Source organism: Zootermopsis nevadensis, unplaced genomic scaffold, assembly GCF_977971745.1.
Source record: "Zootermopsis nevadensis isolate Lab colony 2312 unplaced genomic scaffold, Znev_1.0 Znev_ptg000006l, whole genome shotgun sequence".
Taxonomy (NCBI): Eukaryota; Metazoa; Arthropoda; class Insecta; order Blattodea; family Termopsidae; genus Zootermopsis; species Zootermopsis nevadensis.
The window spans coordinates 13539462-13558563 of NW_028259138.1; the positions used below are offsets into that span (position 1 = coordinate 13539462).

The window sequence follows — 19102 nt, forward strand, 5'->3', positions numbered from 1 at the left end:
ACAAAAAATGTACCGGTATATTCTGACATTTGTTGAACCCTGAAATATCATGTTACAAATAATTTGGGGGGGAAAACATGTAACGTTTGTAAAACAACAACACACGGTTAATTATAAAACTACGCTTAGCTTTTGTTTTTATACAGATGAACATCGTGAAAAAATCTTACGACTCGTTGATATACACGAATATGACTTTCATGAAAACAGTAAGAAAGATGGAGACGACGCGAAATTTTGAAGTCATAGCCTACGTGACAAATTCAAATGTCCCTAGTCGTTATCTGTGCCTACTGGAGTAAATTACGCACAGGAAAGCGTAGGCATAATAATCATGTTATTTATTGTTAGTATCTTATTTAAGATTATGAAAGTGTGCGTCGTTAGTTCTTGAAATAGTTTGTCCTGAGATCAATAGAACTGCATTATTTCTTATCTGCACGCATTGCGTGTAACGGGAATATATAGCAAAGGACAAATGTCAGGTTTTTGTTAAACCAGACGAAAGCTGACATTTGCACAAGTACAGAAAATTATCGTTGGGTGGGAAAGTCGAATCTGCCCGTCCACGTGCTGTATTTCTATGGCTTAATAAGCAGATTTAATTAAACGTGGTTTTGGAAGAATACACACCATGAGAAGGGGAGGGGAAAATTCATTTTTCTGCATATCGTGCCGCGCTCTAAGCAAGTTCAAATTAAACTTTATCAAATTATTGCTTACTGTGTGTATAAAAATTAGCATATAACTTAACGTAAAATACACGCGGGACTAATTATTTTTATAAATTATACTGTGATAGACCTAGGGCCTATCTGTTCTAAGGAATAGTCCTTACACGACCGGTTTTAATTCGTCTCGGTTTGTAGACCGTCACCGGGTGTCATCAGGGACGAATCGTTCATGTCAACCGCGTTAGCCCGGCTAACACTTCGAAATCCGAAAAAATAAAACGTCTTCTGTATTACTTCTCCTGCTGCAATTTTTGTGCATGTACGCTGTTTCCTTCCGGATACTCTACCCTAACCAATAAAGACTATTTATAATCCACAATATAAATAAAATATTACTACAACATAGGCTATTTCTATTACACTGCTACTGAGCATTAGAATTAATTTATTCCTTCATCCGGACATGCTCTCTTTTCTATAATCATCTTCAGCTAAATTCCAATACCGAACAAAATTATATAAACAGAAAATTAATTTTCAATCAGACCAATTACAGGTAAATTTACATTATTTTTTCGCTCTGTATTTACGGAACAAGAGATGTTTCCATCTAATAAGGGGCTGATTCCGTTCAAAATCAGCTTCTGTTTTGTTGTAATTTAATATTTTACGCTACCAAATGCTTCATTTCGTCTTTTGATGATTTGGCTCGAGCCACGAGTTTAACCTAAAAACACATAAGGGTTTGGCCGGTCTGGTACTCGTTACCCAACCAACCGACTGCATATACTTCATTGCAGAGTTCTCATTCCTGGCCTTGTTAAAACAAACATGTCAGTTTTACGAAAACTTCGTCTTGTATTCGGATAAACACGAATAACAATCCTTGATACAGCCTAAAACAGAAGGGCGGTTCCACTAGAGCGTCACTGGTCACGGTCTCATGCTATTTACTCTCGAAAGTACTTCCGTTTTCAACTCAAAATTGCGAAATACCTTCGTGCCTTCGAAACAAAAATACATTTACTCAACGTTATTAAATTCATTCCCGTAGAAGAAATCTTTGGAATCGGAAGAATACGTATGAAATACAGAGTGTTCAAAAAGAAACACAACTCATTTGAAGGTGCACATTTATCAATAAATCAAATCGGTTGAATGTATTGGACATTATGATTTGTATATAAGAGTAACTACACGACAAATCATGTTATCGAAACGTCTCTTTTGATATACCGATTACCGTACGCCAAATGTCGACCTGTAGCCCATCTTGTGTTACGAGTGTTTTTTGAATACACAGTTGTTTAAAACAATCTCATAAAATAAATAACGTGCACTAACGTCTGTAGAGCTAGCCGGCCACAATCCTTTTGAAATAAAATGCCCAGGAAACAGACTCCAACGACTGCGATTATTTCTGAACACACTGTAATATTTTCCCCGAGATGCGCTACATTTTATTGGACGCAGATAGAAGCAAGGAGTGCACAGAAAAGGATTCCTTTCAAAGGTATGCGAAGACTGCAATTCAAATTGTTATGACAAACCGTTTCAATGTGTGCTTGCCCTAAGACGGAATCGATTTAACATTTTCTTAGAAGCGAATTTGCTTTCAGAACAGACACATAGTATGGAACTTGGGTGATTTTCGTAAAATTTAACGAATTGAATCAATGATAATATATTTTCGTACAAATGTTTACATCTTATTTTATGTACTGCTGTGGCATGGATTTCTGCTTAAAATGGTCAGATGGATAAAAAAACACGCAATAATAAACACAGATTATTCACGTTCCAGACGACACACACATACACACGACGATATTGATAAGACTATTACAGTCTTCCATTTTCATGGGGGACAACCGTGTGAAGTCGTTAACCACACTCCCAATCTACTGTTTATTCAATAAATACGCGACTACCTCCCATATCTGGATGAATCTCTTCGATTTAGAACCCAAGGTCATGCCATATTGTGGTGGGTATGTCTTATCACTCTAACTATTGTTACTGTATCTAGAGGTTATATATTTAATTTAATTATTATTCAGCAGGTGGCTGCACATATCAGAAAATCCACCTATCACATCGATTGTGATTTTGCAGTATGAAACAAATGAAGAAGGAAAAATTAGACACTATCTAAATTAAAAATATAATGGAAATTATTACTTTACTTCGTAATTAATGTAAAGCAAGAAAAGTCCTTTGCGCGTAATGGTATTTCTGGAAACATGTGACATCACATAACACAATGTGACAAACTTAAAACTAAATACTGCACTATTTAGGCAAAAGATGGCAGAAGGTGCTTTGCATTTTCTTCTACAACATGTGACCATAACCAGCAAATTATCTGTAACACAGCTGAAATTCCAGAAGTAGAGTTTTTAAAGAAATCCTTTTATTTCAATTTAAACAATTTCACTTATCTTCCTGCTTCCATCTTATACCCAATTCAGACACCACGATTTTAAAGCAATATTTTTCTTAGACATTGTCTACACTGTCTTTGCTGCAACCACACAAACAGTAGCGTGCACTATGTCTGTTGCTATAGCAGGGAAAGCTATTTACAGCAATTATTTACAAATAATGAATTTATAAACACCCACAGATCCTTGTCACACTTACCAAATTATGTACATGCATGATGGAGAAATTGTAAGATTTTTTCTTATGAAAATAACTCAAAAACACATTCAGAAAATTATATATTAAATGTACATGAGCAATGATTTTGTCTTTATTTTAATATCTAAGGTGAAGGTTATGAAGAAATAAAGTTGTTTCAAAATATTTAAATGTTTCCAAGCACATTCTTTCTCATTTAATTTTCTCTTCTTGCAACCCTGGATTGGTCCACGGTTCCTTGTAACTTTGCCACACTGAAGATGAAGAACGTCCCTGGATGTTCCAACATATACGTGCAATTGTTTCCAGTATCTAAACATTTCTGAAGAAGCACTCAACAACCAAAAGCACATCACGGAGAACAAGAATAAATAGTAGCGATGTGACGACAACACAAAATAAATTGTTGCCGACCGAATTTCAACGAGACCCCTCCCACTAATTCAAGGGTCATTCAAACTTGACCCAGAGCCTTCAATGTTTCTTGATGTCGCCAATGGCTAGAAACACGTTCTAAAATTTGCAAGTACGTACATGTAGGGAGGGAACACTAAAATTATTCACTGGCATACTATTACAAAAATCCTGGGCCAAATTTGAATTTCCTACACAATATATAATGTGCTGGTTAATTTCTTTGTAAGAGTTAAAACATGCAATTTCTTGCCCACTGGCACGTATAATATTAGTTTTCAAACTATTATTAAGGAGGAAAAATAATATAAAACCCATTTACTCTTCTCGCTTATCACATTCATCCAACGCAGATTTATATTTATATTTCACGAATCAAACGGCAGACAAAAGGAACTGGTAATAAAATTCAGACTACACAGAACAAAGTGCTCGTGTGTTAATAACTAAAAAAATGTGTTCAAATACTAGGCTTGAAACTTCAGTCTAAAACCATGAAATCTGGAAATACGTAAAAAATTCTGCCCTGAACAGTACGTCTTTAAGTACAGACACCAGAGAACGAACTTGAGACAAAACACACAGCGACCTTCAAAATCATGTCATCATTTAACACCCAATTTGACATAAATAAATCAGCAACATGAATTATGAGTTCTCCATTATTTAATATTAAAACTTCCAGAAACTTAAAATGTTGAAACCATAAATTTTAAATTCAAAGAAATGATGACAGATGCTCGTATGAGACGTATTTTGTAAACGCCAGACGCTCCGTAGCCAGTCACGGTGGCCGCTCGGTCCGAGGCAGGGCCTCGTGCGCTTGGACCGTGGGTTCGAGTCCCGCTCAAGGCACGGATGTCTTTCTGTGTTGTGCTGTCCTATGAAAAAATGCTAGAACATGTCTGGAGTGATGTAAGAATGCAAATCTTCAATGTATCCATCACCAAGGAACAGTAAATTATCATAATGCATGTAGGCGATAAGAATGGCTAATTAAAAATGCTATTAATGTTTAAACTGGAGACAAATGTGGAGATTATAATAAAAACTGTGTTGATAACTATGAACCCAGATTCATAAACTAATAACGCCCCAAATCGAAGTCAATCCAGTTCAAACTAACGCATCTCATGACTTTCAGCTTTCGATGACTAAATGAAGTTTTGTAAAAGATCACCCATCATCAGAGGTAGGTAAAATTGCACTTTGGTTTTGTGGCGAGTGTCCTTCGTCTCTATGTGCCTCCGCTACGACTGGCAACTAGCGTCGCTATTAATCTCGCACATCTCGGAGAAAAGGTCCAGCCAGACGACGCACATCCGCTGCCAGGAAGGCAGCACAAAAAGGTGAAGGAAGGAGGAGCAACTAATAATATATTATAAACCAGCCTCTACACTACTGTGGCTAATGTTTCTTCCAAAATGGACCTCAGTTCATATTTCGTAGTAACAAATGTTTACTGGGATACAAACAAACAAAGTTGTGTAACATACATACCAGTTATACAATCAGACTATACAAAATACTGAGAGTAGATAATAAATGTATATTGCATTTGAGACTACACTGCATTAGAGAAGAATGATATGTAGTAAAATATCACACGTTAACTGAATTAAGGCTCTCGGGCACAGACATCCATTCTTCAAACGCTACAATACTTTTTCGTTTTCAGGAAGAGGCCTGAGACGGTCATTCCGCACTTATGGCCAGATACATAACAAACTTAAGACGTAACCTCACAAACATGGTCAAAAACAAAACATACGTAAGCGTAAATAAATTTATAAGGACTAGAACCGTACTTAACAAACAGCCCGATGGCACCCCTCGGAAAGGCACCCAGAGGCGTTTTGGACATCACGAAAAAGAGAAAAATATGAATTATCCTACATGTAAAATTTACATTATTCATTAACTGCCATGTAGACAAAGTTATCCCATGAGCGAGACATAAATGCTAGATGTTAAACATTAACGAACAGCTTAATTGCATTTTCTGGTGCAGTACCTATGCCAAAATGTGTATGACGACAATATGGTAAATAATTATAATGCACGAAGGACCTGAACATGCCAAGATAAATTAATTAGTATCAGGAGTGCGAACGGGGCATAATTTAAGGGCTTGGGGGTGAGAAAGTGCTATGCCACACATTTCCTAAAACTGAGTTGCTACCCAAGGGCCATATCAAAATGCGGATTCACGAGGACACCGACCACAAGAAAACAAATCAAAATTAAGACAGGACCTTCTTCCATACTGTGTGAGATATTATATAAGATTTTTCTGTAAAGTGGAAAATGATAAGCTGCAAGGAATACAATTAAATAAACAAACAAAATATAAATACAGCGCTATTTTACGATGACCACATAATTTTTCAGACGGAGGAAGAGATACTCAGGATGTATGGATGACAGCCAAAGCCTTGACAGAGAACAAGGATGATAAAATGCATCATACAACATGCAACTAATATTTTTTGTGTTGTGCAATCATTTTTTCTTTGTTTATTCAGGATATTTATTAAACATTTTAACAATAAAGGCATAGATTAATGTGGCACAGATCTAATATTTATATTTTGCTTATTTTTATTACAAGACAACATTAAAGAATGCAGAATCACACGACACCAGAGAAGAAATCGGAAGGTGAAAAAGTCTCCATTAGACAAACAAAGAGCATGAAGAGAAAAATTAGATGACATGTGACAAAGCTACGTCGCAGTTACACCCAAAATGCGAACGCAAGAAAAATATCGGGAACAAATTGCTGATGGAGAAGAAAATGCAACGAGTAATGATTTGTGGGATAAACAAAATTTAAATTCGCAAGATGTTTACTTGCGCAAAGTCTACTTCTTCCAAAAGAATGCGAAAAAGTGCAAAGATGCGGACATATCCTGACAATACTGTCATATACATGGTGTTCAGAAAGTCTCCGCGCAGTAGACACGCAGTTGCAAGTTTACAACTTGGTTAATTTTTGTCTATGTGGCGGCACAGATTTAACATAAATTTATTTCACCGTGATTCAACTTCATTCTAAGTTCCTGTACATCGACAACTGCCGTTCTGACTGGCAAGTAACTTGTTCTTGGCTTTATGCTTTGTACTCCGAGTGGTCGTTACGAAGACGCCAAGTAACAGATGATTTTTAAGCCTATATTTTTGAAAAGACACGCATGTCGACTGTTTATGAAATAATGCGGTGCAGTACAAAATATAAAGTACATTAAAAACATGTATTTTATTTATAATAACGTGTTCAGTAAGAAGAGAGGTCTGTAGCAACAAATGCCAAGCCACAATTGCAAAAACAGACATATTATGTTTTTGTTCTTTTGTTAGAACTTGTATAAAGTTACTAGTTGCAAGACTTCCTATATTAAACAACCAATCGGTATGCGCAAAAGACAAGCAAGTGGCAAAGTACTTTCTCAACCTCAGCCCTTCATCACGCTTCTTAAAATCAGACCTTTCAGAAGTAGGATAGTTCAGGATATTACAAAACAGTGTTTTTCCATCTTAAGGAGTTTTTCCAAACATATTTTTATTTTGGATTAGTATTTTATATTTTTTTGTGGGGGGGGGGGCAGATTCTATTCTTCCATCTTATTTTCCAATTCTTGTTCTGTACTGCATTGTATAAAATCTGTTTCTGTCAAAAATTGTCTTAAAAGCGATCATGACAAATGGAAGGGTTAGTAAATACATGACATAAACATGGATTAATAGCCCCCATGAGTGTGATGGTATTCTATGCTAAATACAGAATATGTAGTCAGCAAAGCATCATCTGTACCTGGCCTGTAACAGCTGTCACAAAACTGCATGCTTCAAAGGTCACAGCACAATCACACAACGCTGCGCACTAACAGCAGAGATCGGGCGAGACGAATGTTTTGCGAGACTTCTCACTTCAACATGCTGTAACATTTTAATTTGCAACGGAAACAATGAGATATTTTGATTTATTTCATTTTTAATTTCTTCATTAACATAACAGTAACTTTATAATGCATTTGAAAACGCATTTTATTATTTTAATAAATGAAAAATCTTCCCTATATTTCAAATTATTCTTCACTGCACTCTGCCAAGAATTTATACTCTATGCATCTTACAACCTACATTCTGCCTATGAAATGAAGCTAAAGGTTCAAACTTTACATTTACGAAAACCATTTCAGTTATCTTTTAGTTTATGAGAGAACGCAAAGTACGTATGTGTGTTGATCTGGGGCCTCGTCACATAAAACAACTAAATTGTTGGCTTGTATATTCTCTTACAGCCACTTAATATTAATTTATATTACTGAAATGTTCATGAAAAACTTGTAAATAGTTCTCTAATTCTAATTCTAATTCTAATGGCAGATTCGCCAGCTTTTAAGTTGTTATTCTCCATCACCACATGAAAAAACAGATATTACGAACCTGTGGAAAACAAATAAATTAAAATTTGCAGCACAAAAATGGCATTACAGGAATATGTGACTGCTTGCTTAAGATTGAAGACAGTTCACAACTCGCAGTGCAGCAAAGCTAGCAACGCTATACTGACGCAGTTGTTTGGTAAATCGAGTTAAGTCCTTCTGTGGACTTGGGAGTATTGCAGTTTGGTGATAGCCACTACAGCCGACAATAAATGCAGGTACATGTTCTACCTAGGTGATTATAATTCTTCACCACGTTATTATCACACGTTTCGTTACAAACGGGAAAAATTACTAAAAAAAAAAATCAGCAGAATCCTCAAAGAACAGCATCCATGTGCTCATTTTCTACTTCCACACACCACACATTTATAAATACCTTCCTTCCTCATTTACATTATACACAATTATTTTCTGCACACCATATTTCATTGTACAATTCAATAACTCTCGCATATGAAAACGTAAGTTCCCATTTACCAGTAATTCACATATTTAATTTTTATACATAAATAAAGATATCAACAAAAAATTCAATCAAAACAAGAGCCTCAAAGGGACACCAGCTGGTACAGAATTCAAAGCAAGCAGCGAGATATTACATCGGGTCCGATTCAGCAAAAATCATACCCTGTCACTGCTAGACATTGCATAATCTGCAGTTTGAACTCGCAGCTATGAAAGGAACACAAAAGACACGTGGATGAAATAATGTGCCGTGCTGGGCCTATATAAATTTTCAGACAAAATATTTTGCTTCTACAGATGGGTCAAGGATACCGATATATTTCATGATGGACCATTTAAAAATCTTTCCCCAAATCATGCATGCAACTTTTCATAAAGAAAATTCTAGGGAGGAAAATTGTAAATTATGTGATAAATACAGAATACACATAAACATAACTCCAGCTACCTCCCCTCCCCAACGAAGTACACACACGTGCATGAAAAATCACATGAACAACTACTCATAACGGTTCACTCGATTAATGGAATTTCCCAAAGCCAGAAATACTTCTTTTCAGGCACAAGCAGGCATTTACTTGTTTCAAATATATTTTAGATTCACATGGTTCAATATGACCACAAACAACAAAAATAAAAAGTTAATTACTGTTAGTTAGACAATTATTTATTAAGTTACTTTAGAACGCTGCGTAAGCTACTGAGGTTCTATGGCATCAAGTATGGCACAATGACGACGAAATGGAAGAGACGTGGCAGGAAGCGCTCATGGCATATTTTAAGGTACTACGCAGTCTTCACCTGGAAGGGACACGGAAAACTCTAGGACAGGACAGACATTCCAGCTTAATGTAAGACGCATTACTATTTGCATTATGTCAATTTGTTTAGTTTCGTGGTTACGTACATAAACTTAAAATAATGAAGGGACAGCGTTACAAGGCATGAAGGTTTACAACTACTACTATCAATGGAACCTGCAATTCTGAAACAAACGACACAATATTTCTGTAAGCAAATGTGAATCGAAAATACTCGGCATCTTGCATGATTTGTAAGATGCCCTAATACATGTCTACCACTCCTACAATAACAATACAAACCATTCGCTAACAAAATTTCTCCACACACACACACACAAACAAACAAACTGTCTGGAAACATACAACACGTCACAGGGTGAGTAACGAAGGAGAACCCATAATTCAAGCTACATCTTGACCAACTACAGTTACCATTTAATGAATGGATGGATGGATGTCAACAAACTGCCAAGGTTTATTACTGTGCTTGTGCAGATGATTGACATCATTAATGCAGATATGTAAAATTTTCAACATATATTGTTCATCTTTAAATAAACAGCTCAAGTGGTCTTAGGTCATCAGTGAACATTTATTTACATTCCAATATGCCATGCTATTGTCCGTAAATGCCACAGAACTTGGCCGTGTAGAGATGAAAACAAGAATATGGAAAATTCATATTTATGACTTACATAACAGAAAGATTCAAAATATTACAGAAGAGGGCACGGGTGCAGACAATAAAAATTTGAGCAATTACGGGTTCCTATTTTGCTTTATATATATATATATTTTTTTTTTTTTTGCATTTTGGCATATTTAAATTTTCAAAGTAAATACTAAATAAATATTGCACGGTTCATACGGGTAACAACCTGTCACACAAAGTTACATCAATCCATTCATATGTAACTCATGCAATTTTCAAAATCCTCCCAAATTATTAACCCCTTCTACTCTAAAATTAGTTTAAACTGGCTATTCTCTTCAACTGTAACAAAAGAATGAATTACATAACAAAGAATAATTAGCACAGGGGTTAGGCTTGTACTGACAAACAGCATCTGAATACATAAAAGTAAATTCTATCAAATGTATCCCGGGCATTGACACGTAACAAGTGAGATTACAAAGTAAAACTGGTATTCAACTGGTAAAATCTACTGAGCTACAAGTCATCAAATGTGACTTACCACTAAAGTTGTTTATCTCTTAATTTATGTAGTTTTTATTAAAACTACTATCACCTGTAAAAATGGACTCAAGCTAAATTAAAGGGGAAAAAAAAAAAAAATTATAGACTAGATAAAGCTGCGACCTAGTTTCCAGCGCGAAAGAACACCAACTCGACAATGTCAGCACACTGGTGTATCCAGGCCGCAAAAACATGCGATGCATGCCTGTATGTGTACAAATGCATTATCACAACAAATAAATAAATAAATAAACAAATAAATAAATAATGCAGTGATCAGAATATAACTGTCTGATCTGCTACTTACAGCTTGTTACGAACATATCAGTTTCTTTGCTACATGAAGTTTCAGTTTTGAGCCTAAATGCAAAACGTCATAGAACAAGATTCTCAGGCTGCGAGCCGCATCAGGTGGCCGAACAGCGAACAAACCGATTCTTCTGCCGACATTTCGAGAACAATCTCTGTTCCCATCGTCAACGTTTGTCACTTAACAATCACAGAGAATAAACTCTCAGCATTATTTTTTTATAAAAATGGACTGACATGCAAATAGGTTCCACATATACTTTGAAACTGCAACTTTGGATTAAAATGCATAATTAAATACATGTATAATACTCGTATTCATTTACAAATATGGATATAATTATATAAATCATTTAAAAAATGTTTGTAACAATTATATTTTCATTTTTAATTTTAATTATACTTTCCCTAGCAACAGATATAAATTGCCAAGGCTGACGCTAATTATCAAATCAAACAGGTAGATTTTTTTTGTAAAACCATGGGAATCCTAACATTGCTATTTACGCACATTGTAATATACGAGCAGAATTACAAAATTTAAACAGGTGCATAGTTGTAACTATGACCATATATCAGCCAACAGTTATTGAATGTGTCTCATAAATAGCCACGTGGTTTATTCTCGCACTAAGAACTAAGACATGTTGACAAAACTGAAATTATACTACGTACATAAAATAAGTAGAACTTGGTCATTAAGCACAGAATTCTAAGCTCAAGCAATACGACGAAGCAACAGATTAATCGGACAGCAATATTCTGATTCACTGCAGTTTGACTTCACACCTCAGAATCAATAGAAACTGTTTGTAATCCTACAAAATGCTATAAAGCGGCATGTTTTAAAAATAAATTATACTTGTTCAGGGAAAAAATGTGTTTCTATCATATCCAAGCAATATGCTTTACTAATAATTGACTAGTTCAGCTCCCAAAACTGACACAGGGGGACAAACCCAGGAACTAGACAGAGCTGATGCTGCAGTAAATAAAACACAAATAAATACGATTAAAATCTCTAAATAAAAACAAGTAAAAGATCTTAACCTTTTCTTTGGTATGGGATTAAGCCTCCAATTCTCCTTTTTGCCTACATTTTTACACGTAAATGTAAAAGAATCCATCAGATGGATATGTAGGCACATGCTGGCTTCACTTACCACGCTGGGCCGGGCCCGAACGCCCAGGTCCATAATATACATGCAGCATTGGCATTCGCGGTAAAACAACAGTGACGGTCACGTACTTTAAGGCATTTTCCAGCTGTTAAAAACAGAATATGAAGTAACGGCATCAAAGGGGCAGAATAAAGAATACTTATAACCCTTCAGCATGAAGGAATGTCCCTACTTTCTATACTTTTTAAACATTATTGATGAATATTCTACCTGTTCACGGCATTCTCATATATCTAATTCTTTAATCATGTAAACAAAACGTATCACGCACTAGATGGAAGTTCAGTATCTATTAACTTTTAGCTGAATACCAACTACATCAAAATTCTTGACTCTCTAACACAAACATGGCTCCGCCTGCACTGAAGGGTTAACAAACGCAATTAATAGCCTACATAAAAAATTCTGGGCCAGTGCAATATTTTAGAACAAATATACACCAGACCGACGCTGCATCTAGATTGCCGAACTACTCTGGCCCAGCCACTCCGAGCAGCAGCTGGCAAGCGGAGAGAAGCGAGACGAGAGAAAGTGCAAGAGAGCAAGTTTAGTGAGGAACTACTCGGGCTTCCAGCGATGATCACGCTGTCGCTGGGACGCTGAGCCGGAGCCTGCAAGCACCAAGCCTGGGGATGCCTGGGCCACAATCAGCTGCTCTGTCGGAAAGTCCAGAACCACCGTCATGTGGAATGCCATGTTTGCTGACGCGATCAGGTACTCGCAAAAGGAGAACCAGCTAAATGCTGCAAACAGACACACCAATACAATATGTTCCACCCCTTCCACTGACTAACAACTGCTTTACTTTACAACACTTCATAAATCAGAACAGCAAGAGCAACCTATACATGCATGAATATGACAAATCGCCAGACAATGACAGAGAGGGGGGGCCAGACGATAATTACAAGCAATTCATAAAGCAATGCTAGGAAAGAATTTTAAGGACGAGGCCTGGAATGATCAACAGTTATACAATATAAGAACGATGCACCCATGAAAATTAGAAATATTTAAAAAAAGGGGCAGAAAAAATACCTCACGGTAATTCACAGCAATTGATAATTCAAGCTACTGTACGTCTTCTAAAATACAAGTACTTCTGGATACGTGGGTCAGCAGGAAATATGGGGCAGTGCAGAAAATTGTTTTCAAGATATCTAGTTAAGTATATGCAGAGTTAGTTAAGGCCCCCAGTGTTTTTTTGGCCACTACGCAGCTGAAATGTTAGATGCGCAAAATAATTTACAAAGTATTGCTTATAATTTTCATTCTATGATACTGTGTATACTGTAAGATTATGTAGTATCAAATGCGGGAAGGAAATAATTACATGTGGTTCTGAACAGAAAATAAGAAAGTGGCACGTACGTACTTCAACGTACTGTCAGCATTCATACAGAATCAGGACAAATGGTGTTCCATACATAACCATAATAGTTATTTTTCATATTATAAAAGTACAGACTTACCCATATCATGGCACAGAAGGCGATGTTTAAGAAAAAAGACACAAAGTCCAACAGTGCTCACAATTGAAGTTGCAAACAGACACTTTTTTATTAAATATGAGTTCCTCTCAGAATCACTCATATTTGGTTTCACCAATTTGAAGACTTTGATTGTGGCAAGCATGTAGCTCAGTGACCCAAACATGAACACCATGAAGATTTTCTCATGTACAGCTGGAAATGTAAAATAACTTTCTTTAATACTAGTCCTAGTGAGCAAATACCAGAATAAAACAGTAAAAACAACTGTTCGAGTGCAAGCAACAGGTGTCCTTCAACCAGTACGAACAATGAATCGGTAGCTAACGTGAAAACTGCGAAGGTAAGGCGGGGGGAGGGGGCAAAGTGAGGCAGCCTGGAGGGGGAAAAGGCCTGCGGTGATCCAACCCATCATGGATGAAGCCTTGTGAGGATAGAAAATGGATTTCCAAAGCTGCAGACACACAGAGCAGGAGGCCATGGTCCAATGAAGCAAGAACGCTGGGGAAGGGCCAGAGTGGCAAAGCCCCAGGGGTCAAATAAAAAAATCCCAGTTAGAACTAGGCATGTGGGCCCAGTCATCCTGAGGTCTGGATCATCTAAGTAAAAATGGAAGAGGCAAAGCGTGTTCAACCTAGTGAACTGTGCATATTTTGAAGGAATCTACTTGGGAGGGAAATTACCTTCCACTCCTGTTAAATACAGCGTTTTTCTTTCAAAGATGCAGTCTTGATATTATTCACTACGCCTTGTATAACCATACCATTTCCAAGGCCACCCAAGTGACCACAATCCAAGCAAAATTTACCCACAAAAATTATGTATGCATTTCTGGACTATCTCATCTGATCTATGACACACACATATACACGAACACACACACGGAACAATAAATATTCTTTTTACTAGGACGTTAATATTTCCAACATCTTGGAATAAGGGATGTACCTAATACGGTATGCATTTTTTAATACATACGATAGTTTTCCCTGTTAGAGATGTAGGTAACACCACAGAGAGCGGCGATCTCGACAAGGCTGAGCCAAAATGCTATGTTTAGGAGCCAAAAGCCTCTGCTGCCTGGGTGACTAGGACCTGGAGTCTGTGAAGACAGCAACGAACGGTAATAGGTGTGGTACATCGATGCAATGATAACGCGTGGGCCAATATGGAATGCGACACACACCCTCCACAAGTAGCGCTGCGGACTTATACCTGTGATTGCGCTGATGGAGGGGATAACATTGTACACCTGAAAGATGAAAGCCGCTTTTACCGAGGGGTTCAATATCGTGATACATTCACTGGACGGTGTTTTACACAGATATTATCAAATTTAAAAATAAAACTCTTCTATCAAATTATACATCTAGTTCCTTCAAAGTCTGCACTGTGATCTGCAAAGGTTTACGAAAATAATTTTTTTGTTTATGTAAAGATGTTTTTTATCAGCCATTAGATTATATAGCATTCAACAAGATTATGATCAAATGCAAGTAAGAATTTGGAACTTTTCAATGAAAGATTTTTATATTCAAGAAAAGCATTAAAAACTGTTCACACCTTTTCATCAAATTTTAATACATGACTCAATCAAAATCATGTATCTTCATTATTCATCAAAACATCACCATCATTAATTCCCGTGCGTTAAAGAAGTTGTATCAGCAGCAAAGATATGAAAGTTTTTATGCATGCCTACTTTATTATACCTTTTTTTACCACTCCCTGGTAACGTAGCGCATAACAACTACACGTAGAATTTGACTACATCGCTCTACAACTCAGAAGACTTCATACAGACTATATGTTTCAAGAGGGATGATATCTGCTTTCTTTAGCTTCAGTATAGGCATAAATTGTTACAAACAGCACATAAATAAAGTGGCACAACTACATGGAGTCTTACTCTAGTTACACTGCAATAGTTCCAAAACAGGTGAATTTTTCTTTTTTTAAAGGGGGCAAGGGAATTTTAATGATGATGCACAAATCTTCCTTAAAGGATGTAATTTCACAGGGAATAACCATACCACTGGTGTGACTGACGTTGTCCTCCTTACATAAATTACAATACCAGACGTTAAAGACAGGAGACAGAAAAACGCACAAGAAATACTGGTTTTAAATATGGGTTAAATTTCCACTGCAGTACAAGTTTTTATCTTTTACTTATCAACATACTAATTATATAAAATGATCACTTTCAGTTTTTGACATGACAGTGCATTTGCAAGACACATATTTCAAGTTCTCTCAGATACCTGAGTATGCTTCCCTCACGTATTAAAACAAAACAGACATCCCTCACCACTACATACACGTGCGCGCACACACAGAAATAAATAAAACTCATGATGCTATATGAAATTCAAGCATTCTGTTGGTATTTTTCAAAAAAGTTAAAAATAACACAACTGTATTTTGGGTTACTTGACTGTGCTACATAATTTATATTGCATCAAATGGTGTGATGTGTATAAACGATAAACTTGATAGGATGTGGAAGTGTGAATGATCCATTTTAAAGTAGGATCACATCACTTGGCTGGAGGGATTTATACATCATATCTCCTAAGTTAAAAGCAGGATTGCAAACCACTCAACCATGTCCCGTAACTTAAAGCTTTTTTCTTGCAATATGGTTACTTGAGTATTTTTCTTTTTGCGTAATGTTTTTAAACAGTTGCATAAATACTAACAATGTCTGCAGTTGTAGGACACTAGCAAAGTTTGAGTTTGAACATATTTCTATAAAAAACACCCAAATTTGGTAAAAACTTAGATCATGTTAGTATATTTTAATTTAATTTGGATATACTTGCATGAAAATCTAGTAATCTTAAATAAAACACAAGTTTTCTAAGTCTGAATTGTGGGTGCATGCTAAAGAAGCTCAAGTACATGGTTACTGTCCTGTAAAGTTACCCTAATGTAACACAAATTACATAAAGCACAGAGAACAAATGTACTTTCAAGGGATATTTCCCAACATTCAGCGGTGGACACATGTACTTACTCGACAGTGTGTTTCATGAATGTCGTCCTGCTGGAAGATGTAGGCAGTGACAAAACAAATGAGCAGTGCACACAGTGGTAGAGACACTGTCACAATACAAAGCTGACGAAAACTTATCATGAAAAAAACTGCTGTCTTATTGCACAAAGAGTTCCCTTCCATCTTTTGACTGATTCCCTCAACCATTATGCCTAATGGTAATTTATGTTTTTCTTCTTTCAAGCAGCAGGTAACAGTAAAAACTTTATTATTTCTGTTGCTTCACACTGAACATATAACTGCAAATTTGTTTCCATGATTAGATATTCATCAAAAGCAACCTTTGATGAAATTATCCTTCTTCCTTCCACACCTATAATAAGAGGTATACATTTTAATTTTCATAAAGAGTACTACAAATTACTGTACAGGTGTTTTGGTGGTGTGTTAGGTGATTTGGAGTAAAGCTATATAAACATCTGACAGACATACAATTTCTTTCACCATAATATAAACCAAAAAACTGGCGTATACGAATATCCTTGCACCTTAATGAAATTCACATTCATGCAGTTGGAAAGTGCCACTGTCACAATAATAAGAACCAGACGCTCTTACATTACCTGTAAAACGCCCACGGCAAACACATCTAACATAAAGCAAATAAAATCAAGTTACTGGAAGATCATTGGTGTATGGGCTATGCACAATTGGGATAACAAAATATTCTTGACAGTGTTCATTTCATTCCATACAACATAAAATTAAGGATGGGTGCCTAGAAAAGCAATTATGAGTGTACCGTATATCCATTAATTACCTACTGAAATATGTATTAGTCACACCATCGATGCCATCCACAAAACGTATGTAAATAAAATATTAGCAGTTTCCTCTCATCACCACTGATTCACCAGTTCGGCAAATCCCTTTCGCACGAACCTATTCAGAAATATCCGAGCGTTTCAGATAAGTTATATTGAGGTGCGTTCTAAGTCAATTAGCTGGTCCGTATTCCAATTCACTTTCTGAACATTATACACGGTCCATCTATAAAGAAGAGAAGAAATTCACTTATTGGACCCTGGTACTTCGTGAGATTTACAAAATTACTTTTTTACTGTGGAGCAATCGACGGCCGTTTTATATTCCACATCTGCCAACATAGCAGGGCCATGACAAAATATCGAAGTTTGTTTTCTCTACCAGGCAGTTTAGCTGTGATTTAATAAGCACAAATACACATCATCAGAGACGGCAACCGATGGTCCGTGGATTGCACAGATAATGTTTTCGTGCATTTATTTTCAACATGTAATGATTTGGTTAGGTGTGTTTATTAGGGTAGCATTGACAAAGTAGTGGAAAACATCAAAATTGGAAAGCAGAAAGCAAACAGTGTGTAAACGTAGAAGTATGTATGGTTTTGAACACGTCATATTTCCACATGTTTACATTTAACACTCGAATAAAGCAACCATGCAATATGGCTAAGCTAACCTAACCAAACCTATCCTTGACGGGGCACTTTTGTGAGAGTGGAAACTGCCTCGGAATGTGAGACCATTCCACGACTGGATCAGCACTGACTTTTTCGTTACCACAGCCTTTCCACATTATGTGTGATAAATATGAACAATTTATTCCTTACCAGAAATATAACACTTTTACTGAGACATACAGCAAAGGGCACCCATCACTAAAAACTAAACCTTCAAGCATACTTTCGTCCTCCTCAATCTTAGACCACAAAGTTGACTGTCATCAGGATAACAACTTGACATCTGCCATTTGTAGGGCTTTCTGTGGTACAAGAGATTCTCAACTGGTGAATATGTTAATTTCCATGAGCTACAGACAGAATTAATTCTTATTTGTTTAATGACTTCATAGCTCATGATTAGCCTGCCACTTTTGCTACCAATCCTCAAAGACCACCCATTCTCAACAGAATTGTGATTCATACACAAATGTCAGCAAAAGGTTTGAAGATGTGGTTCGTACCCAGTTCTTGGTGGTAAATAATCAGGAACTTTTCCACATCTCTCAGTGTTATAATGTCGCCTGAATATTCGCTGTATTGCTATCATCAGGTAATTTTTTAAAAACATCTCTATGGAAAATGCAGTGGACCTCTGTACTACATAAATCAAAAGAATGCTGCCTCACCCTATACAAGGCATGCTACTTTAGTGAATTTACAAGACTTTAAACGAGGTTTAAGGTTCTTGTTGGCATTCCAGATTTTAAAGCTGTGTGTAAGTAGATACCAGCATTTCAGTGGAACATACAGTTTGAAGATGAAGACAGGATGTTCCTATAAAATGTTGGTATCTATCCACAGCATTACAGTTGGAAGACTTAACATGGCACTTATAGTTTCAAATTTGTCAGTGTACCATTTTACTCCAAAAAGTACCTGAAGATGGCTTGAAAATTTCTGTACACATATATAAATATGAAGAGATGAAACTGT

The 19102-nt window shown here is 36.4% G+C and overlaps 1 protein-coding gene across 1 annotated transcript; it reads right to left on the reverse strand.

Moving 5' to 3' along the window:
- Nucleotides 1–2342: 2342 nt before the first annotated feature.
- LOC110838899 (post-GPI attachment to proteins factor 2-like) lies at nucleotides 2343–19075 on the reverse strand. Its single transcript, XM_022082550.2, has 5 exons — nucleotides 17447–19075; nucleotides 16648–16999; nucleotides 14607–14880; nucleotides 13611–13823; nucleotides 2343–12881 (listed from the first exon to the last, which is right to left on the reverse strand). Exons 2-5 carry the CDS (start codon nucleotides 16831–16833, stop codon nucleotides 12697–12699), a joined length of 858 nt encoding a protein of 285 aa, XP_021938242.1. The 5' UTR covers nucleotides 16834–16999; nucleotides 17447–19075; the 3' UTR covers nucleotides 2343–12696.
- Nucleotides 19076–19102: the final 27 nt, after the last annotated feature.